This window comes from Leptodactylus fuscus, chromosome 11 (assembly GCF_031893055.1).
Source record: "Leptodactylus fuscus isolate aLepFus1 chromosome 11, aLepFus1.hap2, whole genome shotgun sequence".
NCBI lineage: Eukaryota > Metazoa > Chordata > Amphibia > Anura > Leptodactylidae > Leptodactylus > Leptodactylus fuscus.
Window position 1 is genome coordinate 30279436 of NC_134275.1, and position 18502 is coordinate 30297937.

An 18502-nucleotide genomic window follows, 5' to 3' on the forward strand; every position below is an offset into this window, starting at 1 on the left:
CTCTGATTTATTATACTCTGGGGTCTGAAAAGACCCCAGAGTATAATAATTGTTTATGGGTGTTCATTATGGGGCATAATACTGTGTGTAGGGGCCACTATGGGGCATAATAATGTGCGTAGGGGCCACTATGGGGGATAATATTGTGTGCAGGGGCCACTATGGGGGATACTACTGTGCGGAGGGGCCACTATGGGGCATATTGGAATGCGTAGGAGGGGGTCGGTTGAGGTCGTCGGTCGGGGGGGGGGGGGGGGGGGTCATGTCAAAAGTTTGCCACGGGACCCCGCCATTCTTAGTTACGCCACTGACTTCAAGAAAGCTGGAGTTCCCTCGTAGATTTTGTCGTCTCTGGGTTATCTAGTCATTGGTAGACGTCACTATTTGTAAAGAGACCCAAGTACTGTAATGTCCACTAACATTTTTCATAGACTTGGAGATCACATTGTAATGTCAGGACCTAATGGTTATACAGAGCACAGTGGTGTTATATAGGCGCTGCTTAGCTCAGTCATGAATCACTTTTGCAAGAAGTTCCTTCTGATCTTCAGCCCTATTCCTTTTATATGGTTTTGGATTGATCTATTCATATTTTATTCGCTTTACTTGTGTAGCGGCATCATGTTCTGCGATGCCTTACAGACATTGTCAGTCACTGTCCCATATAGGGCTCACAATCTACAGTCCCTATCAGTATGTCTTTGGAGTGTGGGAGGAAACCCACGCAAACATGGGAAGAACATAGAAACTCCTTGCAGATGTTGTTTTTGCCTGGATTTGAACTTAGGACTCCAGCGCCTCAAGGAGGTACATTATTCCATATTTAAGAACTGGAATACGTCTTTAAATAGGATTGTTCATGTCCTCTAACATTGGCCTTGTTATTTACCGCTGAAAAGTTGACATCTTTTCTTGTATCAGAGGAACCTCACAACAGAATTCTGACAAAAGATGCTCCAGCAGTGTTATATTATGGGGAATACAAGTAGATGTGGCCAAGAAGGTGATCTGTCCGCTTTAGTTACCCAAGATCTTGTGGGTTAATACATCGGCCACCTGGATCTAAATTCTGTGTTCACAAAATCTTTATTGCGTTATGGAACAGGCGGTGACATTGGTGGGCAGCAGGAGGCAGAACAGGTTTCTCTGGTGACAGGTAGGGATGTCCAGTGTTTTATACACAGCTTGTCCTCATTCCCATAAGCTATGATGTGAGGAGCGGTATAATTCGCTGTTATTGCTGGAGGTGGCGCTCTGCGCATTTCTCCTGTAATGACGTGTCACTAACCTATTTATTGAAAATATAGTGCGAAGCGGCTGGCTCCCCGTGGAGCGCTTATGGCTGGAGGCTGAAAGCTGTTTTTATGAAAAAGCCTTTGGGTATTTTTCTGTATTTTGGTCTTATTTTATTGGAAAAAGTGTTCCTGATGACCTGAATCCATATTCAGCAGGGCACAGTCATGAGGTGTGTATTCCCACTGCATATAGGGGATTATTTAGAAAAGTCTCCATGACATAAATCTGGTGTTCCTAGCAACACAGCGCTCTCCGATCATACCTATGTGTAATGGCGGTGCTGCTGGGAATGCAGAATCCTGGGGTTATAAAGCATTCGTTATAAAGGGGTGGTCTAACCCCAGATGGATCTACAGGGTACGTCATCAGTATGTGATCTGTGGGGGTCCAACTCCTGGACCATTGACATAGGAGCTGTTTCGGCAGCCTCCAGGTTCTGCTCCCCATTGCTCTAGTGGATACCACCGCTATACAGTGGATGGGGCTACAGCGTCTCCCTTATTCCTGCACATACTCTACATCCATTGCTGCAGCCCCTTTGGCCTGGAGGCTTCTGTGTGTAGAGTCCAGGGTGTCGGATCCCCACAAATCACATATGGATAACCCATTCTGTGCATTGCTCATCAGTATGAAAGATCCATTTGGGACCAGAAAATCCCCTTAATATGAATCCTCCTATACAATGTTCACGTTTTCTGCTTTTAGTCAGTGGCTAAAAACCTTCATAGTCTTCAAAGGAGTAAAACTCTGCCCTAGTGACGTGACTGTTATACAGGGGCCTGACTTGTCACAGAACAGCCCTCTGATACCTGGGAGCCTGTACACATAGCCTGGACAAATTTCCATCACCTGGAACAAACATTGAAGGTTCTCATTCAGTGATACATAATGTATAGTGAAGTGGCGTACTGAGCGGTTGATATTGATGGGCTATCCTTAGGGTAGGTCGTCAATATCAGATCAGTCGGGGTCTGACACAGCCAATTGCCACTATAGATGTGGATGGAGCCTGAAGCAGAAACTCTCATGTACCAGGATACAATATTTCCAACATACATTGCTCATTTCTGCATCATTTTAACTTGAAACCAGGCTCAAAATTTGGAGGTCATTTCACTGGTAATACCCCTGTATTAGTGAGGCACATGCAGTCTCTGGCTGACTATAGTATAATGCAGGACTACATGTCTTGTACTTATTACCTGTGCCAGGATGAGTTGCTGCTTCAGGACACCAGGTGCTCCATGGATGTATTGTGCTCGGTACAGGACCCTGAAATAGCGCCCTCATACAAAGTGGTGACCCTGAAATAGCGCCCTCATACAAAGTGGTGACCCTGAAATAGCGCCCTCATACAAAGTGCTTTACAGCTTCCAGCAGCTCCTCCTGACTCTTATGTGTAAGGATTTACTATATCTATGTTATATCTATCTGATGATTTTTCTTTACTTTTCATTTTTTGGGGGGGCATTTGGGGGTCTTTTGAACCAATTCCTAGTTTTTCGTAGAGTTATGGTCTCAGGTTACAAAGATTTCACCTTACGATGGAACCAGTTTATATTGTAATTTGGGTCGGGGGGGTGGGGGGTCACAGTATTTGTAGTGGCCATGCTGGGTTACTGCAGCTTAATTCTCATTTACTTGAATGGCTGAGCTGGAGTATCACTGGTAGATCTAGATTCTAGATGGAGCGGGGTGGAGATGCCTGCATGTCTTGGCCTGATAGATTGACCATATACCTCTGCAATCTGCACCAGTCAGGGATGTCCCTTGTGAGCCAGAATTAGGGCCCGACCCTAAGGATTAGCCCCGTTCTGTGTGGGATAATCTGCCATCTTTTCCATGTGCAATCCACTGTAATATATGTAAGTAGTGCGCCCACAGATGGTGCCCCTTCCCCCACAGCATGGACTACAATCTGTGCAGAAATTTTCGTAGAGTTTGATACGGCATTCACATACCTGGGCAGCAGAACAACTACGGTTCTTTCCATGTGGAATCCGGACTGAAATCTGCATAAAATCCTCTATCTGATCCCGATCTTGGGTTAGTTTTTATTTAGTTTACTTGTCTTTCCCTTTTCAGTCTTTTCATGTACCAGAGACTAGAGTTAGGCGATATTCACATGTGCTGGATTTATTACATACATTTCTTCTGCTGCATATTAGTTCCATACGTCTGTATGGATTTCTGCAAACTGTATTCAGATAGTTAGGAAAGCATGTAATGAATCTGCCGTGTATGAATATAGCCTTATACATGGGAAACTGCACATTATTGCCATGTTCTGATGGGTCGTAAGACCAAAGCCCGACATATACACTGGATTTTCGTTGGCCAAAATGGACCGCTTAGCCAGTGACCGAGATCGGAGATGCCGTGAACAGATGTTCACAGTCGGCTGACAGCAAACTTCAGTCTGTCAAAAACAGATTGCCATGCTGGATATTTTAGGCAGCTGTTGGCTAAAAATACCAGTAATTGATGTGACCAGTCATTTATGGCCACTCATCAGATACCAGGTCAGGCCTCATGCCATGAGCCCCGGGCAAGGCTCACTACATGTCCAATTCCTATCTGTTTTCGGCCCATGCTCACTGGACTGAATGGGACCATAAGGCACGAGTGTCTCACCGATGTCATCCATGTTCTGTTTCATCACGGTCATGTGCGTGTCGCCTCACTGTGCTTATTAATCAGGCAATCTAGTTGTTAATAGTGGAGGCGATCGCTTGACTGCAGATATCCAAAATCTCAAGTTTATGGGCAGCTTTAGATAGTCACAAGGATTGGTCAAGTACGTGTATGGTAACGGACTCCAGATTAGACCCTGGTGTAAGGGGCAGCGTGTTAGATTGTTTTGCTGGTGGAGTATTCTACGTAACTTTTATGCATTTTCAGTTTTAGATTTCAGAGTACAGGACTAGAAGCGCCATATTGGGAGCCTGTAGGGTTGACTGGACTTAAAGGAGTTGTCCAGTTTCATACAAATGTTATTGTTTGTATAATGAAAAGTTATACAATTTTCTAATATACCTTTTGTATCCATTCAAATCAATTCCAGATCTCTGCTTGCTGTCATTCATTGCTTACTTGCAGTGGCTATAAAGCAGTCCATGGTCATGTGATAAACACACTGGTGCACAGCTCGTTACAGTCACAGCACAATAGTCAGACAGCTGCCTAGTAATGAGCTGTGCAACTGTGTGTCCATCACATGACCGTGGACTGTCCATCACATGACCGTGGACTGTCCATCACATGACCGTGGACTGTCCATCACATGACCGTGGACTGTCCATCACATGACCGTGGACTGTCCATCACATGACCGTGGACTGTCCATCACATGACCGTGGACTGTCCATCACATGACCGTGGACTGTCCATCACATGACCGTGGACTGTCCATCACATGACCGTGGACTGTCCATCACATGACCGTGGACTGTCCATCACATGACCGTGGACTGTCCATCACATGACCGTGAACTGTCCATCACATGACCGTGGACTGTCCATCACATGACCGTGAACTGTCCATCACATGACCGTGAACTGTCCATCACATGACCGTGAACTGTCCATCACATGACCGTGAACTGTCCATCACATGACCGTGAACTGTCCATCACATGACCGTGAACTGTCCATCACATGACCGTGAACTGTCCATCACATGACCGTGAACTGTCCATCACATGACCGTGAACTGTCCATCACATGACCGTGGACTGTCCATCACATGACCGTGGACTGTCCATCACATGACCGTGGACTGATTTTTATCCACTGGAAGTAAGCAGAGTGAATGACAGCAAGCAGAGATCTAGAAATCCATGAGGAATTGATACAGAAAATATATTGGGAAATGATATACATTTTCATTATACACACAATAGCATTTGTGTGAAAGTGGACAAGCCCTTTAAGCTCCCAGCTATTAGCTAACACAGCTCAGTGAATGAATAGTATTGGAGATTGGCTGGATGGTGAAATATAAATTGCTGTAAGACTTGATTAATACTCCTGCCAGGCGCTCAGAAAACCTTCTTGTCTTTGCTGACCTACTTATGCAGTTTCCTACAGTGGTGGGAGCTGTTAGAGAGTGAACGCTGGCTCGGCGCCAAGGAATAAAATTATACAGCAATAGAACTTTGCACATTTTATTTTTAATTCTCTAGCAGCAAAGTGTCCTGTGAACTGTTACCTGCACGGGCTGGCGGTGCCAGCGTACAGAGTTGGCAGGAAGGCTGTTTCTAATTAGGGGTGGCATCCAAATATTTAAATCTAGAATGCAATGCTTTCTAGAGGGTGCCATTCACATAGAGCAAATAGTTTTCCAGCTGCGAGCAGGCCTGCACACACAATGGGTGGATTTCCTGACAGTACGGCCGGGAACCATTTGTGTAAGTGGGCCGCACACCATAAGAGGCTTATGTTTTTACTGATTGCTTTTGAAGATTTCATTCAACTTACTCTTTTCTACTGTAATTCCAGAGCCGGCTGCCCTTTAATCTAGTCCGCACATCCCAACCAGGATAGTAAGACCAAGAGTAGACAGGAATTAGGTGACAGTAAGTAGGACACTGCCCGGGATTTATTCCACTGGAAAAAGGACAGTAAGAAACCTCCAATGGTGGATCTCCGCTTTATGCCAAGGTCTACCGCATGAGTTTTAGGCAGATGCACAAAAATGCTGCAAAGTAAAGCTGTGTACACATTGGCGCCAGTAAACATCGGAAATTCCATCGCAATCATCTTCTGAATTCAGTGGATAAAAAAAATCCTGCATCCACGGCCTTTCTGTTCTCTACGCTCAGCTTTAAATGACAGACCCCATTGTAGTCAGTGGATTTGTCAGAGTCTGTAGGTAACCACTATTTTCGTGGTCCAGCTAGCAACACTAATGTAAACTTACCGTAGGAATGCAATCAGAAATTCAAGTTTTAATTGTTAATGAAGTGAATGAACAAATGAGAAATCTAAATCCCATTAATATTTGGTGTGACCTTTGCCTTTTGGAGGAAGAATCCTGGAAGTGATGATACGGCCCTCACAGAGCCCTGATCTCAATATCCTCCAGTCTGTCTGGGATTACATGAATAGACAGAAGGATTGGAGCAAGCCTACATCCACAGAAGATATGGGCTTGGTTGTTGGCAGAAACAACCTCCCTGTTGAGTTCCTTGAAAACTGTCTGCAGGTACCGAGAAGTGATGGGAGATAAGTCACACCAAATATTTGAACCCTCTTATTTTCGGCATCTGTGCCATGTGATCCCAGCCTGACTACTAGTTCAGAGCTTGGTTCTCCTATGTAGTCAGGATTTCGGTCTCTTCCCGTGTGGCTGACTTCTTACATCAGGATCTATCGGTTCCCTCCTGGCAGATCTGAGACCCCTCTCCGGCAAACTCCATGCATATAGCGCTGCAGAACATATCATTCCTGCTTGATCTGAGAGGTCTCTACATTATTCTTTTATTATAACCTAGAGCACACTGTATTTTTATGGAGAGCTTCTTTAAACCAGCTGATGTTCCCTTATCATGACGAGAAGATGACAGATTCCAACCAAAGCAAGGTCTCTGTGAATAGGCTTGTCTGCCTGTGTTGGCTTTCTTCAGTCCTTATTGGTAGCAGCTATCGGCAATACTTTGATATTGTATCAAACAATAGATCTGCACTGTCTTAGCAATTGAAGACTAGGACAGGTCACAGATTAAAGGAGTTTTCTAACTACAGTAAGTGATGACATATTACTGATTTTGAGAATGAGGTGCACAGATGTCCCCCTGCCCAGTGAACTACAACACAGCATTTTATATAAATGGTCCCTAACTTTTCAGACCACTTACTCTAATTTTATAGAGCATATTATTCTGACCTAAATATAATTCACTTTAATTAAAAATGTTGCTGTTTTCTGTCTGAAAAAAACTCTATAAAGTTCATTCCTCTAGATGTCTCACTTCTAGCTAATTTGCAGTTCACTACCTGTATTTAGGGAAGTCCTGTCCATAGATACATTAGATAAGCAAGACGTCTTCTCAGTGAGTAGAAGGAGGAGGGTCTGGTCTCTTCACAGTGAATGCAGAGGGGAGGGGCTGATTCTCCTCACCACCTCCACCCATAGAACAGACTGCCCCGCAAGACCCTGCATATATTTCAACTTTTCATGAATTTTTATAAGGGGGCGTGAACACCCCCTTATTAAGGAACCTGTCTGCTGGCGTCCATCATGTCATTATTCAGCAGTGACTTAATGGCCTGAACCTACCTATTCCATGTCTCACTACAACAGATAAAACAATAAAGGGGTTTTCCAGGGTAAATAGGGAGGTTTTAGAATAAAACCAGAAGCGACCCCCCCTCCCCTCTCCTCCCAGCTCTGCCAATGTTGTATCCCCCATCGCTGTGGCTCTCTGTATGTTTTGTTGATAGGCTTCCCTGCTGCTCCACAAAAAGACCATAAAATATTAGCAAAATACTATACAAAATAAGTGACCCTGGTATTAACCATCTCAGCTCCGCACACACCTATTACCATGTCCTTAAGATCTGTATTTTTCACTCTTGAGGCTGCATCAGTAGCGAGCTGTATACAGTATATTTCTCTGGCTTGCTTTGTATATATTTATAGCTATTATATATATTATGCAGGGGTTGCCATTCACAACATATGGGCTCCCCAATTAATGTGCAGTTGTAAGTAAAGCCTAACAGGCGGACGCCCTTTGTTGTTTGCTGCGAGAGCTGAAAGAAAACATGTTGCTGTGCTCAGTGGCCGCTCATCGATCCACAGCTTGATCCCCCATCTGCGGATCTAAGGCTCTCCAAAGAAAAGTTTTCTGCTGTTCTCAGCTGCTAAGTGCCGCTGCTCTCGCCTCCGAGCAGTTACTGGCAGGAGCGGGATCGCTAAGGTATTATAAGCAGGCAGCGTGATCAATGTGTGCAATAACCTCGCCATCCAGCTTCAGTCCCTCCGAGTCAATAATGGGGAGGATGAAAGAAAATGAGAGCACAGTTAGGATGTATTTGGTTACCTGCTAATGTGACATGTCAGATAGGAGGGGATTCTGTAAGAGTTTGGATGGAGTCTGTTTCATCGGTGCTTTATGGTTCAGTCCTTTTTTGTTGTTTAATCTAAAACCTAACGTTCACTATTGTTCCCTATATATCATATATTCACAGGTCTAGAGGCAGAGGCGTAGCTTAAAGCCCCAATGCAAAATCTGTAATGGTCCCCATTTAGAACAGTGTTATATTTTATGTGGCAGAGGGACCTATGGGGTTCCTTCAGGGTCCAGTCGAGACCACCCATAGCTTCCCCTCTGCCCAGAGGTGTAACCTAAAGGAGCTGTGAGCAAGGTCATCCATATGAAAAATCCAGGCCAGAAGCCCCTTTAAATCTGCGGCTATTCCATCTCCGATGCTCAGGTGCTCCCTGCCGGTCTTTGCTTATTTTCCTGACACAATAACATGTCACATCCATGTGACCGCTGCAGCCGGTCTCTGCTTCATCTTCTATCATATCCTATAGTCGCTTTTGTTTAATTTATAACATTTTTTTTAGCGAACCCCAAAGAGCTATATTGTATACTTTCTGTATATTTAGTGCATTATATTGTATGCTTGCTAACTATATAATGCATTATATTGTACACAAGCTGTCTATATAGTGCATTATATTGTACACATGCTGTCTATATTGCATTATATTGTATACATAGTTTGCATAGTTCATTATATTGTACACATGCTGTCTATAAAGTGCATTATATTGTACACACTGTTGATTTGGTACATTATATTGTATACTTGTTGTTTCACATGCAGTCTACTTAATGCATTATATTGTACACAAGCTGTCTATATAGTGCATTATATTGTATACTTGTTGTTTTATATAGTTCATTACATTATATATTTGTTTATATAGTGCATTATATTGTACATGCTGTTGATATGGTACATTATATTGTACACTTGTTTTATATGGTGCATTATATTGTACACATGTTGTCTATATGGTGCATTATATTGTATACTTGTTTTATATAGTGTATTATGTTGTATACTAGCCGTCTATACAGTGCATTATATTATATGCATTATGTCAATGCTGTATATATTATATACATGCTGTCTATACCGTGCATTATATTACATGCTTGTTTACATTTTGTATTATATTATATACATGTTGTCTATATAGTGTATTATATTGTATACTTGCTGTCTATATAGCTCATTATATTATATACTTGCTGCCCACATAATGGATTATATTGTATGCTTCAGCCTATATAGTGTATTGTATTCTGCTTTGAACAGTACTTTATTGTACCCTGACAAAGGTGCCCACCGGGTGCCCCTCTTCTGAGACCCCAGCACTGAGCTGTAATCTGTGGAGAGACCCCCGAGGGTCCAGTTTTGCTGCAGCATTGTTAGTTAGTAAACTAAGGCTAAGTAATTCATGGGAGTGCTGAGGGCTCCGCAGCCTCCTCCTCCTATAAGGTATATGGGTAAATGGTCTTAACAAACCAGACCACCCCTTTAGGTTCTGTCTACAAAGAAAGGGTCCCTCTGGATGCAGTATAAGTACCATGACATATACTGCTAGACAGCAAAGAATATATCTGTATGCAGGACGAAAGCAGATTTAGTGTCATTGTAATTTGTGTGAGCTACAATCCTAATAAAATGATGGAGAATAAATAATTTTGGTTGGGGGGTGCAATGTGTCCTATTTGTTATGAATTCATGTATTGTTTGCTTTCTATGTGTAGGGGTTTATGGCACAGACACAGTAACCTAGCTGAATGAGCAGCTGATGTGTGAGGACCTGGAGACGTATGTGGAGCTTGTGCCACACAGTAGCTTTCCTGTGGATACCTGCAGAGAGAGACGCAGCGAAGCAACAGTGAAATCCATTCATCAGGATGGTGAGTAGCAAAGACTTACTCTGGACAAGGCAACACTGTTATAGCATTTACAGAGACCGAGCTGTACACACTGGCAAGGGGCACAGGAAAAAAGTGATAAATAGCATCATAATCCTAACCGATAGCAGAACTGTACTGGGGCGGGGGGCATAGGCCATTAATAATGGTGACCCAAGGCATGCCCACTGATCAGCTGCTTAAGGGGGGCCATGGGACTCACCCGAGTGCTGCAGGCTCTTCTATCTACGGGCCATTTTCTTAGCACTGGCGATGCATTCTGGTTACGCTAGGTTCACACGAGTGCTGAGCTAGTCCGTTGCGGGGTCCAAACTGCTAAAACAACGGCTACACCTGGAGCCTGGCGGACCCCATTGACTATGTGCATTCTGAATGTTTTTTTGGAGGGGAGGTCACTTACACATTGATGATCTACTCTTTTTTTTTTTTTTTTTTTTTTTTAATGTAGATTGTGAGCCCCATATGGAGCTCACAATGTACATTTTTCCCTATCAGTATGTCTTTGGAATATGGGATGGAAATCCATGCAAACACGGGGAGAACATACAAACTCCTTGCAGATGGTTTTATGCCCTTGGCGGGATTTGAACACCAGGACTCCAGCACTGCAAGGCTGCAGTGCTGACCACTGAGCCACCGTGTGGCCCCTATTGATGATCTACTCTAAGGTTATGTTCACATCTGTGTCTGAGTCTCTGTTGGAGCAGACATCCAGTAGATCCCATTATTTACAATGGGGTATGCCGGGCTCTTTGGGTAGCCTCGGTTTTAGAGGTTCAGGTCCTCAAATGGACCCGCACGACAAAGATCCCAGTGCTAGTGTGAACCTAGCATTAGGATAGGTCAACAGCATGTGATCATTAAGAGTTTGACACTGTGCTTTGTTGTGGATCCAAATGTGCCATAAAAATAATAATTTCTGAATAAAAATCTAGTCTTTGTCCAGGAAAGCTGCAGTACCTCTCTATGGTACTGAACGATCTCTCCACCCTCTGCGTGTTAGCCATCTGTACATACAGCTCCTCACGTACAGGTATACATGTGTCAGAGGTAAAGCTGCCATGGCTAGTGGTCACACACATAGAGCAGTCCCTTATGGCCTCTGACAGAAGGGCTACATAGAGAGAATGACCCAAGAGTGCAGTCCATGTATGACTTAGGACATAGAAATAGGGATGTAAATTGCTTGATCTGAGTCTTCACTCACTCCTGCATCTTGTATTGCTGAGCTGTCGGTACACAATGTGCAGCACTATAATACCATGTACTGTGCACCATTGCTAGACGATACTCCTTGGGATGCTAACACGCGGGTGACACTGTACTAGATGTACAAATGCCACCTTACAGCCATTGCTCTGTGATGCATGGGATTCATAGAGCCCCACTGTACACCAAATACAGAGCGCTCACTTAATATTGAGGGCTGACGTCGAAAGAGATGAATTATTGAACAGAGTAAAAGGAGGTTTTATCAAGGCCGATTCTCTGACGGGATGTCACGGGCAGACGGCGTCACGTTTCTGCGGGGTCAGCAGGTTGGATTTTGGCTATTTGTTTATCCTGTTCTTCCAGTGTTCTTGAGGTCACTGAGCGAGTCTTTGTGCATTGATCAGCTAGGTATAGCCATGGTTACTATACTATAGCCATGGTTACTATAACTAAGCTGTACAAAATACATGTACGTTATCTTCATTCTTTTGTGCGACTTATGACTAGTTTCATCGAGGTGGATTTGTACAGCTATGCCATTTCATCTACACAAGTAAATTCTGTGTTCTGATACAAAAAGTAACGCCTCAAGGAGCAGCGACAAGTGTTTTTTTACAATATTAGTGGCCTATCCAAATATGACCGAAAAAGTGGGTTCTGACTCTCAGCACCCCAGTGATCAAATGTTTGCCTGGGTCACAGCACCTGGGTATGCACAGCGCCCCCTTCATTGCACACCTGTTATACACTTAGTAGTGGTCATGCTTGGTATAGCAGCCACTTGAACCACAGCTGATCAGTTTGGGTGCTGAGAGTCAAACGCCTTCCAATCTGATATTGATGGCTGATTCTAAGGAAGTATTCTCAAGAAAACCCCTGTTAACATTTGTGGCATATCCACTGGATATTCCTTACTGGGAGAAGAGTGGTCACTAATCCCCCATACAAAGATAGGAAGGTATGGAAGTAGTCCCATGAAGGAGATCTATACCCTGTATTAAACCCCTTCCTTCTATGTCCAGTTATCAGAAGGTCTTCTTAGAGAAAAGTGTCTCTGCCGGTGTTCCTAGAGATCATCTTCTGAGTTGTAAGAAAAACCTACAGAACCAGCAGGGCAGAGATTTCTACCATGGTACCTGCCATCTTTACTTCCTAGGGACCCTATAGGTGTGAAAAAGAAGGGCTGTAGTGTTGGTACGCCATACCACTAATGGCAACTCTTCTATCTTTCCACCTCCTAGTTCTGACTCCATGGCCTGTTATAAGCAGAAAAAATCCTATAATTTATTAAAAATTTAGTGACTGAATCACTGATAATAAATATGGCACAAACACTGTAATTTATTATATTTTAATAATGGTATCATATAATTACAAATAATCATTTTATATTGGAGCCAAAGCCGGAGTCAGTACCTTTAACACACACACACCACACCACACCACACCACACACACGAACCACACACATACACACACACACCCCACACATACACACCACACATACACACACATACATACACACACACCACACATATACACACACCACACACACATCACACATGAACCACACACATACACACACACACACACACACCCCACACATACACACCACACATACACACACATACATACACACCCACCACACATATACACCCACCACACACACATCACACATGAACCACACATATACACACACCACACCACACACACAACACACCACACTCATACATACACACACACACACCACACTTCGCCCTTTGAAGAGGCCCAGTAGTCTTACTGCCTACTAGAATCCATGTAAAGCATTGTGTTAATGGTTCCCACGGCTTCAGTTACTGGTGAATTGTAATTCACTATTGGTGAATGTTTTGCTTGACAACCAATGTGCCAACAAGCCGTAACTTTCCTCACATCTACACCCCCCATTTCTCCTCTGACCCCAAGATCCCTATGTAAGTATTCCAATCACACAGACAGAATTTCTCTCTGCAGCTGCAACTCCCCAAATATACTGGCCGGGGGCCAACACGTTGCACATTAGTAAGTATTAGCACTACACATGTGCTGTTATCTTACTGATAGAAATCTATCCCAGAGATCATGACGGCAGGCAAAGGGTATGAAGACTCTGCTGCGTTTCCCATATGTAACAGATCCTGAGGTTACGGCGTATGTTAGTAGCTGACATGTTCTATAGCACGCATATCAGATTAGGACTGCGTTCGTTGGAATTATGCTAAGTGTTATGTAAATTGTAGCGTCACGTAGAAAAACCCATTGAAAAGGAGAACAAATATTTGCATGGATTCTACTTTGTGACACTTTGAAATGTATACAAAATCATAAGGCATTCACGGCGTATCCTGCGAATGTTCGTAGCATTGTGGAGAGCGAGAATCTGCATCTGGAATCCATCCTGAATACATAGCAGCACTTCACACAACGGCAGCCTTTCCTCTGTGAATAGCATTAGACCTTTGTCAGACTCTCCTGCGGTTGCATCTGCTGAGTCTTTCTCCTGCTTTATCCAGCGCTAAATAAAATATAGGCTTCAGCTGGGCTGTCAGAGGCAAAGCATGGGGATATAAAGAACCGCTATAATGTCATTGTTTTGACCCCTAGGTGAGATTTCTGTTTCATGGCACATGGTGCGCTGGGAAGGGAAATAGCTGACCTGTTTTACAATGTAATAGCATCTGCACAGGAATGGCAAAGCGATGCAATATAGGAACAAAGCATATAGGAAATGTAATAAAAGCTCACTTTAATATATTAGGCAGGGTTATTAGCGAATACTCCAAGGACTCTGTGTTGTATTACAGGCCGGTATAGCTATGCCAACAGATGAGGAATCCAGTGCGGGCATTGTTCATATGAGGCCGTGTACCTGCCTCTCATCCCTCCCTTTGTTCTGTACGTACATGTGCAGTGGCCTGCTGAACGCCACGACCAGTTTATAGCTTGCGTGTTAGGCTATTAAAGTGCGCTCCGGTGGAAGGATATGAGGGTGTCTGTCTCGCGTACTGAACAGCAGGACGAGTGCCAGCTCAATCATATCTTGTACCAAGTGCTGCTATACAGAATCAGACCTGGCCATAATATATTTGTTTGCTAAGAGGTATCTGGGGTACTGTCTTCTCAAAGTGAAAGATGTCTTGTATGGCCGTGCAATGCTCCTAGGTGTGTAACCAGAAAAGAAAGCAGCGCAACCTGGTGGATGGTGAGTCTGGTTATAAACCCTTCCTAGAGTACTTTATGCAGCACAAGTTGTCTGGATGTGGGAGGCCACTTGTACTGGGCCCCCTACCTTCCTTGTACTTGTACTGGGCCCCCTACCTTCCTTATACTTGTACTGGGCCCCCTACCTTCCTTGTACTGGGCCCCCTACCTTCCTTGTACTTGTACTGGGCCCCCTACGTACCTTCCTTGTGCTATTTAGAATAATGGTATACTTTACGTGGCAGAAGGACCTTTGGGCACCCTCAAGGTTCAGGGCCTGGTAGCGACTGCTACCTTGGCACCCCCTATCGCTTCACCTCAGCTATAATGGGAAAGGACAAGTAAGCATAGGAATATTAAAGCAGCCCTGCCATGAGAGAGAACGCAGTGATAAAGGGGAACCTGTGATATGTAACCTGTTCAGTAAAATGGAGATTATTTAAGTACTTTGTGGATTAGTGATGGGCAGCGCCTGCCAGGTCTGTCCGTTTTGCCTTTGTGGCCAACATGTTCTGCAGATCTGGGGAAAGATCTTGTTAGTGAAGTTCAGTGGCCGATAAGTCCTATGTTCTAAGAAGAGTTGGGTCTCTAATGCACACAACTCCATCAAGTGAGCAAGGCTTCATGTGCCCAACCTGTATTGTGGAAAACATCCTCCAAATGGGTTGTAAGAGACTGTGTCTGTATTTAGCTCAAAAGGACATGAGGGAGGGGCATTGTGAGGATTAGAGTCAGATCATGGAAGGGAAAATCTTCTCTATTCTTTACCTGATTATTACTAGTAACATGGTTGGTAAGGTTGTATAAAGACACCGACCCATCACGTCCAACCTATAAAGCCACCAAGTTGATCCAGAGGAAGGCAAGACACCCCATGAGGCTGATGCCAGTTGGCTCATCAGAGGAAAAAAATCTTTCCAATTCCAAATAAGGCAACTGAATAAATCCCTGGACCAACATCCTATCCCAGAGGCCCCCATAAGGCTAGGATCACATGTGTGTTGGATCAGAGACTCCATCACTGTGTCTGGGTGTAAATTGGTGCACGGAGGACTTTTTACAGTTTTATAATGGCAGACACCCAATGGACTCCATTATAGTCAGTGGGATTGCTTGAATTCCGTGTGTTACCTCTGCTCTGCCTTTCTCATTGTTCAGGTCCCCGTTGGATCTGAACTATATAGAGGTGACGTTAGTGTGACACAGTATAGCATCATCTGTGATATCCTTACATTCTGGAAAGACATCCAGGCCCTTCTCAATCATATACAGTACTGAACATGACGTTACTGTCATGGCAATATATTATGTGGGATTGGTTCCTTATAATGATATAAGAGACAGAGGATACCTTTTCCTTTTTTAAAGTAATATCTTTAGATGTTTGCACTTTTACATCTTGATATGCTGATATATCTTGATACTGATATAGCTCAGTAGTGTTGGATAGGGGGACAGTTTTCTGCTTTATTGTCTTACACTTTCTGTTGGAAGAAACCATAAAGACAGTGGGGGAGGGGGGGTATTTATTAGGATCAGTTTTTTAATAGAGTAAAATGCACCAAATTTCTTGAGGTGTGCACCTCTTAATAATTTTGCCATATGCTTGGCTGTCCTTGCTCCAGTATCATCTGTTCCTCTTATGATCAGAGGTGGTTTTACACCATATAATATCTGTATCTGGCAGGATTCACAGTAAATCTCTCCATTCTCTCTACGAAACCCTACTTCCTTTTTTTGGTCAAGTGTCAAAAGGCTTAAAGAAGACCTTTCATCATCCCCTCCGACCCCCAACTCATTGCATCCGTCAATAAGCGCTGATCCACTAATTCCGATTTAGTTGGAATTTTTTATCTAACCCACACTGTTTCCAAGTATTCAGTGCTGTTAGTTAGGCTCTCTACTGTCAAGTGGGCAGTCCTTGACTGGAGTAGAGAGACAGGAACCTCCCATCTGACTCTAGAGAGCATAATTGTGCTGAAAGTAACAGCAATCATTGCTCAGGAATGGTGGGGCCTGAGGGAAAATTCCAAGAATTGGAGGAGAGGGATCTAGTGAAAGATGCAAAGAGTTGGAATTGGTGGAGAAGGTGAAAGATCCATTTTAAGAAGTCTTCTATTTTAGCACAATTATGGCATAGCACAAAATGGGGGACGTGTGATGTGATGGTTAACCTGAAAGTCTCATCTGCTCCTCTTGACTGTAATGTATAGTATTTACACAGTGATTGTGAATTTCTATATTTTCCTTGTTTTTTTGTCTTCCAGAGATCTATCCGATCATTTGCAAACGATGATCGCCATGTCATGGCAAAGCACTCCACTATATACCCATCTCCCGAGGAGCTGGAAGCAGTCCAGAACATGGTATCTACAGTGGAGTGCGCACTGAAGCATGTCTCCGACTGGATGGATGAGCGCAGCAAGTCATCGACGGGGGAGAATGACGTGCAAAATAAATCAGAGGAAAAGGAAGAAAGTTCTACGTAAGTAAAGTGCACTTGTACCTTACTTGTACCTTAGGGGGCCTTGGTAAAATTCCTACATACAGTACTATACAGGGAATAAATAAGTATAACTGAGGTAGGTCATTCAACTGGGCATAGAAACAAGACACTTCCTGTTCTATAGAGATCACTTCTCGGCAGCGTTATCATCAGAGACAGGAATACGTTAAATTGTGACTTCTTAGATTTTCTGGTGTTTTTCTTAAATATAGTGATATCACCTCTGGCACCCTCACCTACATAAGTGCTATAGACTTGAGCGGTGGTGTGCGTTCTCAATCATCGCTGCACTAATCTAACACTTATAACTTATGTGGTAGATATGTGATCCATGTTTTAGGCTGCGGCGCCTCTTTATTAGATGCTGCACCCTGAGTACTACACCTGCAGGTTATTGCATATGTGTCTGACAAGGATCAGGGGGCATTTTATTTAGTAGAAACGGAATGAACATGCAAAATTGATTTGAGAAAGCCTTTTCTATTCAGTAGGGAAGTGACTGCCGTTGTACCCGCCATGATTTGAATAGTCTGCATGGTGCTGCGTGTGTTTTGTATAATACATTTGCTTTGCATTCGGTCAGTTTTCTCGTAGGTTTGTTTTTCTGGTTTTTTATGAAACACAAATTTTGTCTAAGGCTATATTCACACAACCGCTATGAAAAACGGATGAAACAGTCAGCTTTTTAGATGTTTTGTATCTGTATGTCACTACTTTGCATCCATTTCATGGCTTTCTGACCAATTTTAACGCTCATTAGTTATGTGTCTTAAAGTAAAGTGGTGAAATTCGCACAGATCCCTTTTGGCTATCCATTTTTTATGGTCATTGACAAGGATTTATTCACTCTATTAGGGCCGGCCGTGTGACTGTTTAAATGGCCAAAGATAGGACATGTCCATTAAAACAAACTATCATAGAAACTGATGTGTGAATAGTCTCATTGTAATCGTTGGGGGAGGGGGATTGATCAACACCGGTGTTTAATACCCGTGTCCTGATAATTCCTGCAGCGCCGGGGTATGTACCTCATTTATGACACAAGGGCATCCTCCATCCTGACTGTGCACCTCCACTGAAATCTACACCAGCTCATAGCTCATGTCTTGTGTGTTTTAAAATAGCCATAGCTCTTAAATGGTTGTTTATCACTGTGGTGTGAATAAGGCCTTAGATTAGGGATTCCCAGTCGGGATGCCGTTGAATAGAATGGTGGAGCAGGAAGCTATTCCTGCTTTATCACTCAGGAATCTACTAGTGATGTCTGGTGAAGACCCATTGCATTTGCCTGGGGACACTGT

The 18502-nt window shown here is 43.5% G+C and overlaps 1 protein-coding gene across 5 annotated transcripts in view; it reads left to right on the forward strand.

Annotated features, from left to right (window-relative positions):
- The window catches only part of STRBP (spermatid perinuclear RNA binding protein), a 105705-nt gene that overhangs the window by 31651 nt on the left and 55552 nt on the right, over window positions 1-18502 (forward strand). For all 5 annotated transcript variants that reach the window (XM_075260190.1, XM_075260189.1, XM_075260193.1 and 2 more), the window contains exons 3-4: window positions 10089-10244; window positions 16963-17180. In XM_075260190.1, the coding sequence (XP_075116291.1) occupies window positions 10242-10244; window positions 16963-17180 (221 nt within the window). In that variant the 5' untranslated portion in view covers window positions 10089-10241. The remainder of the gene's footprint in view (window positions 1-10088; window positions 10245-16962; window positions 17181-18502) is intronic.